The 7611-nt window shown below is 41.2% G+C and overlaps 1 protein-coding gene across 1 annotated transcript in view; it reads right to left on the bottom strand.

Annotated features, from left to right (window-relative positions):
• LOC118322342 (voltage-dependent R-type calcium channel subunit alpha-1E) overlaps positions 1-7611 on the bottom strand; it is an 88363-nt gene that overhangs the window by 15830 nt on the left and 64922 nt on the right. Inside the window, 8 exon segments of the mRNA XM_035654000.1 lie at positions 766-862; positions 1068-1079; positions 1303-1409; positions 2539-2598; positions 3141-3270; positions 3567-3678; positions 4284-4528; positions 5074-5982. Of these exon segments, the coding sequence (XP_035509893.1) occupies positions 766-862; positions 1068-1079; positions 1303-1409; positions 2539-2598; positions 3141-3270; positions 3567-3678; positions 4284-4528; positions 5074-5982 (1672 nt within the window).

Raw genomic sequence — 7611 nt, 5'->3', positions numbered from 1 at the left:
ATGAATGATTTGTATTTGATATGATATTTATACATGTAATATTCATACTGGTTTAAAGAAACATGAATGAAATAAAAAATGAATTAAAGGCCTGTTCCAAATATAGGCAGGTTGAGTTCAGTGAATAAAGCAAATAAAAGCCTGGGCAATTAATTGCAGTTTTATGGTATTAATAGATTGTGAACGTTTTAATAAGGTACAAGGAGGATTTATTTACAGGTTTGAATGTGGAAATTATAAAAAATGTTTGCGAAAAAAAAAACACATCAAACACACATTATTGCTCCAAGCAAGGGTATAGGGTATGGGTTTTATAGGGTTTCTATCAGTGTGTCTGAGTGTGTACAAATGAGTACAAGTTATACACTTGTAAACCTGCTAATTCAGGAACATATACAATAAAACTGCAGGGTTTACTAAACACATGATTAGAAAAGAAAAGAAAGGACGTAAGACGAATGAGTGTGCTATACTTGAGGGCCAAGTATGCAGGTCCGGGAGAGCTCCCCTACCATACACCATCATCGCAGACATGATGGATGCTTTGGTCAAAATCTCTAATTTAGAGGGGTTCTAAAATCTGTCATTTTAACTTTTAACCAAAACTACACATAAAGCATATTGCACAAATGATATTATCTCTTTGTCATTTTTAACATTTAGATTGGTTGGTCCTATTTACAACAAAACAAATGACAGAAATATACAAATAATACAAATATAACAGAAACACAACTGAGATATCAAAGACTGAGCATCTCTGACCTTGAGTTTAGGAAGTCTCTTGATGGTCTTCAATGGTCTGAGGACACGCAACACTCTTAGCGATTTGATGGTCTTAATGTCCCGTCCTTTGTTATTTCTGTACAGAAAGACAGACAGAGACAGCATCACACCATTGCCTTATAGTAATTATCACTTTGTTTTGCAGAACTGTTTTTCCCACCTTATTCATCCATTGTTACAGTTTAATCTGAAATATTCTACTGCTGTTGAATTATTGTTTGAAGTTTGCACATCTAAAGATGGTATTTGTTCTAAAAGAGGAAGACGTTTTAATTTTTTACCCCATCACATTGCTGGTGGTCAATCCCACAGGGGCATCATCCACAGACGGACACCAACAGGAAAAAGGAACATGTATATCCACAGTTATAATGTTATAAACAAAATGAAAGAGATGACTGCATGAAGTGAAACATTTACAGCAATAAAGCTAATTTGCAGCTGATTTAAAGACACTTTGATGTTTAGACATATGATTAGTGCGTGTGATTAATTCAAAAATATCATGTGACTGACGAGAGGGCGAAGGCCACCAGTGCTCCCACCACGACGATGAAATCAAGGATATTCCATAGATCTCTGAAGTAGGAGCCATCATGCAGGATCAGACCCTGGTCAATCATCTAAGGACAAGACAAAGGTGTTCAGTGAAACATTGTCCATCACCAGGATGGTTTCCAGGGTTGGAGTCAACTTTGAATTCATATCCTTTTTAGGTATTTTAAGTTTTGGTGTTTAAATTTTAAAGAGCTACTGAACAAGTTGAATTAAATGAGGTATGACAAAGCTTCTCCAAGTTTAACATAGGGACCCCCACAGCGAGGCAGAAGATAAATCTGAGCAGTCGGGAGATGATTAACAGCACAGGAAAGTGGAAAAAAACATATTCCTGCTGCAGAGGTTTATATTTCCAGACATTTCTTGAATCTTTACCGTTTTTTTTAAATTGTTGGTTAATTTTGCTTCTTTTCGACTTATTCAAATGGAAAAAGGAAACTGTAAAAGCACTGCTGTTTGTTTTTGATTCGTTATCAGATTCAATTTTTATTGTCATGACCTTATGTCTCCCTAATCTGATGCCACTCCCTGTGTGTGTGTGTGTGTGTGTGTGTGTGTGTATGAGTGGAGACAGGTGTGCTGGAGTCATAGCAGCTGGACATCATTTCAATAATCAAGACCTCTACAAATATAAATACCCAGCCTCACCGCTTAAACTCAGTGAGACTTTAGCCCACGCTTTGAACCATTTTAAATATTCTTTTACATACAAATATGTACAAATTAATAAATGTCTTGTATTCCTGTTGCTAGTTTTTTCCTTTGTCTAACCCTGTCTACAGTTACCCCACAGTCCTATCTGCTCTGGTTCCAGCCCCTGACTCCACCCCCTCGTCTTGTCAGCCCTTCTTCCCTGCCTCCGATCCCGGGTTTTTCCACGTTCCAGCCCAAGCTTCCCCAGGACTGCATTCCTTTCCTCTGGCCATCACAATAAATACTTACTACTGTCTCCTTGCCTTGAGTGCTTGCACATGGGTTCACTGGTCTATCCCTAACAGGTCTAATCTTCACGGTTCTTGAGATAGATGGTAGAAAAGCAAACAGGAAATGCCCAAAAAGTTTAGTTTCTGGTTTAGATGCTTAGTTTAGTTCCTGAAATTCTTTGGTTGAAAAAGGTGTTCTACCACCATTTATTGTAATCATTCACCACACAGTGACATATCATTATTAGACAATCTTAACGCAGTAACTCACCTTTATAATCATTTCAAATGTGAAGACTCCAGTGAACACATAATCAAAATACCGCAGAACCTGCAGTGAGTGTGAGACAGAAGGACCGTCAAAGAGAAAGATCAGATAAATTACACAGATTACTTATGATAACTTGATGGTTTCATGATATTAAGGCCTATTTTACTTTACAGACTCTCATTGTGTGGTTTAATGCAAAACAGTCCACTCAAATGATGATAATATAACACAAGATTATTCGCCTAATTCCTCCAATGAACAACCAGGCTCAGTGTGTCTCAAGGCATCTCCTCACTCATCAGCGATTTAACTGCCCCCCCCCAATCAAGTCACATTAACAGCCTTTTGTAAAACAATTTAAGGAAACGTTTTTTTTGGGGAAATGTTTTCTTTTTTCTTCATGGTACTTTTGCTGCTTAGCGTAGATTAAAGGAGCTATTAAACCCAAGGCACAGATAAAGACTGATTGAAATTGTATCTCAGGAGTTAACAGAGTGATTCAGGAGACGTTAGAAACAGCAGAAATATTCTGGCTTCTATCAAGTCATTAATTTTACAGCCACCCCTGTCAGACCAATGATATACAGTGTGAACACACAAACCTTATTCCAGTCAGAGGAGGTGGCTACAGGGTCCTCAGCAGCCAGTGCTATACTACTAGCCGCAATGACCAGCAGGATGGACATTTCGAAGTACCTGAGGTTCACCACGTAGTGACACGCTCGACGCACCCTGAGGGAGAGCAGATGGCAGGGTGAAGATGTGATGCAGAGGTCAGGTACCACATCTGCTAAGACTGTAAGACTGTGCAGGCTTAAGCTGTCTGAAATTGAATGGCAGCTGGGTTAAACAGCATCAACGTTGTGCAAGAAATCTTAATTAAAAGATTTAAAATGTTGAAAATGGTGGCAGTTTTTTCCAAGTACATGTGATGTTTGCAGTACCATATATATATATATATGGTAATGCAAACTTGTACATACATCCATTCTAGTGTCCTGTGAGAGGTGTAAGTGGTAGCAGCTTACGGGTTGTCGGGTTTGAAGATGAACATGCTGTCTGGAGTCACAGCGTTGACAGGCTTTGTCTCCTCTTCCTCCTCCTTCTCTGACCTACAGGTTTCAGGGTCTTTACTGTTGACTGGAGGAGGTCAGGAGGAGAAGAAGAAGACTAGGTAAGGACAGGTGTGAGGAGGAGAAGAGTAGGGTGGGATGAGAAGATGGAGGCTTCACAAAGCCACCTTAGAAACTCACAAGCTTAGTTTTTAAAATGGGATTATAATGTAGAAAATATCCACTGAGAATAGGTCGAGCCCAGCAGTGGTGAGCCGAATCAGTGATCTATGGGGACTAGCTTAAACGGTGACATGACTCAGACCTTCTCAAAAAGAACTGAGGAGGCATCAATTTACCCTGAAGCACGACTCTGAAACTGTACAGCCTATTTTTCATCTCAGATTTATTCAGAAACTGAATTTGCTGGAGAATGTAGGAGAAATGTAACATTTCCAGAAAAGCCATGCTTTTCCAATTTCAGCTGTAAGAAGGGCTTACGTTGATGAGTACTTGCAGCCACTTGAAATGAATCATGTCCTAAGTAAAAGCCTATTCACCCCTGCCAGACCGCACTGAGTTAGAATAAAGGCAGTAATATCACAAGTCACGACAAAACAAATAAAGGCATATACTACACCAACTACCAACTACAGGATGAAAAAGTCACATTATCAGCACCAACAGTTGTACCTGTGATCGTAGAGAGCTCCAGAGACGACTGAACGTTGGGAACCTCGATGATCACACTGGAGCTGAGCTGAGATTTATCCTGGTCCTGCTCTGTCTCATTCTCTTCTTTGTTACTCTCTGGGATGGCAGGTGGAGACAAGTCTGATCGCTGAGGAGGTTCTCCCTGCTTCTGAGGACACTGGTCTCCAGTGTGGCTCTGGTTTTCTGGTGGGTCAGTGTCTCCTCCTTTGCTCCTGTCACCTTGTCTGAAAATGCAGAGGCACAGACTTTACTGGATGGACAGGAGGACAGTGATTGGTTGCTATAGCACACAAACTCAGTGAGAGATTTTCTCTTATATTCAGTTTACTCTGCTTATTTTGTTGTTAATAGGGAAACTATCTTCATTAAAGACAAATGTAGAGAGGTAGGAAACATAGATTAAACAAAGGGGCCCCTCTAGTGGCCTTGGCGTTAAGGCGCCAACCGACCAGGAACAGCAACATCCCCCATTTGCATCCAGTCAGTTACATGTCGTTCCCCATCTCTTTTTCCTCATTTCTGTCATTTTTCTACTGTCCAATTAAGGCATACAATGCTCATAATGGAAAAAAAGTAATGTCAGTATTTTGTTCCATAACAGGTCCAAGTCATTGAAAATCACTGGCATTAAACATATGAATGTGAATCTGAACGGGGACCTTTGTTGCATCGTATTCCCATTTACCAAATCATTCCTGACTCTCTTGACTTTGATTTACAAAGCAAACATAAAAAACATGTTGGATGAGCAGCAGTTGGTCTGTCTAACCTGCTGTCATCAGGTTTGGACACCTCTTCCTCTTTTTTGGCCTCTGCTTCATTTTCTTCTACTTTCCCTGGATTTCTCTTCCTCTCCCTGCTGACCGAGCGACTCGCCAAGTTGCTCCCATTCCCGGGTGATGACCCTTGACTTCTGGTCCCGCTCTGATGGTCACAGTGATGCAGTGCCCTCCTGCCCCTGATCCCACCATGACCTCCCATATCCGGAGTCAGTGTGTCTAGGTTATCTGGTGGTCTGAACTTCTTTACCGCCCTGTGTTGGCGCTCGCCATTCAATCTGGGGCTCCGGCGCTCGCTGATGGTGTTGTGACTCTGATTAGCACCCACTTTTCCACTCTCGGTGATGGGCTCTGGTATGACCACAGACACAGAAGCATCAGGAAGGGGCGCGTTCGTAGGATCCAGCGACTCTGGCACCAGCACAGTCACTGGCGGTTCAGGTATGTCACCGGATAAGGGGGCATCTAGAGGCTTATCCACAGACATGGAGGAACTTGAAGCCTGGTTCTTCCCTGGGGAGGCTAAGGGGTCTGTCAGGTGCTTCAAACTCCCAGATGGCGTGTGCTCCATGGCCTTGCGGTGCAGTGACAGAGGATGTCCAAGCTGGGCTGAAGTGGGAGGCCCGTCCTTCTCCTCGCTGGGGCTGCTGAACAGGATCTCTCGGCTGGACATCTGGCGGTGTCTCCGCAGCTGGCTGGTCCTCTGCTCCCACACTGACATGGTCATCCTTTTTCTTCTCTCTCTCCTGGACATGAAAGAGTTAGAGGGGTTGAGTGGTGGGGGTGGACGGCCCTCCCTGATGCTGCCCTGTGCCTCCCTCAGGGAGCAGGAGTAGGTAGGCCGGCTGCGGTGGATGGCTCTTTTCCTGTACAGGTAGGGCCGCCTCCTCCGACTTCCCCTGAGAAAAGAAAGAGAGCAAAAAATGTCAGTATATAGAAGCAGACACGGTTAATTCTATTCAGCGCCACATTTAACATACAGAAGGTGTACATTAAGGCTATTCTTAGTGTTAGCATTTGTTAAGGCATTTAATTTTAGCTTTACTGTTATTGATCCAGGTCTGAAACCATTTTCGTTTTTTGCATGCTGTGTATTCACCAACTTGATTCAAAGTTTCTACTTTTCTGCTTTTTATGGACTCAAAATTCTATTTGTTTAATGAAATGTAAATTAGCAATCAAAATATTTGTGCCAAAAAAATGAATATCACAGTACAGAAAGTGCTTTTGTCTAATGTTCGAGTGGTTTATCAACAACAAAGGCAGATTTAATTTCAATATGAAGCCATTTACTGGATCAATGGAGATGTTAGGTGATAAATTAACCAAGCCAGGAATAGTTGTGTGACTTTAATAACAAAAAGAGTAAGATGCAGAATGAAATCAGTGGAATAGATATAAAAATGTGGAATCAAATAAGGTTGGAGAGTTGGGAGGAACAGGACAGAGCATGAATATAATACTATACAGGATGGAGTCTGGGACATTTACCCATTCAAGAAAATCAGACAGGCGTTAGTGAGAGATTCAGAGAGCTGAACAGGCAGTGTTACTTACTGGGGCGTGGACTCTTGCGTGGTCCGTGTTATCAATGAGCGATTGGTTGAAAACAAGACATTAGTGCTTTTGTGAGCAGAGACAAAACAGGCCAGGAGACACACAGCAAATGATCCTCAAAAAAAATAAATAAATTGACCTTTCATACAAAGACCAAAGGTACCAAATCATCTGTATATAGACTATTAATGCCATTTGCCAGCTGCTCTGAATTTGTTAAACATTGCTTAAGGGTAAAACAGCTCTTTCAGAAGACTACACGTACAGATTAATTATTCATTTCATATGTAATAGCTACATCATGTATTCTGTTTGCAATAAAATATTTCCACTCTTTAAATGTTTGTGATGAATAAAGGATAAATTTGGAGGTCAAAAACTCTCGATGCTTTGGTGTGTGTCTCCACTGGAGCCAAGCGGCACATTGACAAACAAGATGGTAGCAGTATTAGAAACAATTAAACAACATTCATAAACATCAACAGTAAGCGTAACATAGATAAGAAGACATCGTAAGTAAGATTGAGATGTTAGACAGTCTGAGCTACAGTATGGGTAGAGGTAGAAAACACAGAGATGGGCTCCATCAGCAAACACAGGAAAAGAGAACATATTTAGATAACCCTCTGAACAAAACCACCACATTGGGATGCAGCTCTGAACACCACCGCCACCTCAGAGCACTCACACATTAGCATTCTTTTAGGACATGCTAGTCGAGCTAAATGAGGAAATTCATGTGCTGAGCTTCAAAATGTTAGCTTAAAATATTCAAAATACTCAAGAGCATTTCAGGGAGGGATTAAAGACTTCACAATGGAAGAAAAACTGTACACACACTGAAAACACTATCCAAATATTCCAGTTTCATTATCACTTGTTATACTGTACATAAAAAAGCATTCTCACAGAGGGTGTGTGTGTGTAATTTCTGTTTTTCTTCCTTTGATCATGCTGACCAGCTGCATGCG

This window comes from Morone saxatilis, unplaced genomic scaffold (assembly GCF_004916995.1).
Source record: "Morone saxatilis isolate NCDOM2014 unplaced genomic scaffold, NCSU_SB_2.0 Contig12, whole genome shotgun sequence".
Taxonomy (NCBI): Eukaryota; Metazoa; Chordata; class Actinopteri; family Moronidae; genus Morone; species Morone saxatilis.
The sequence above is the reverse complement of the archived record's forward strand: the minus strand, read 5'-3'. Positions and strand labels throughout refer to the sequence as shown.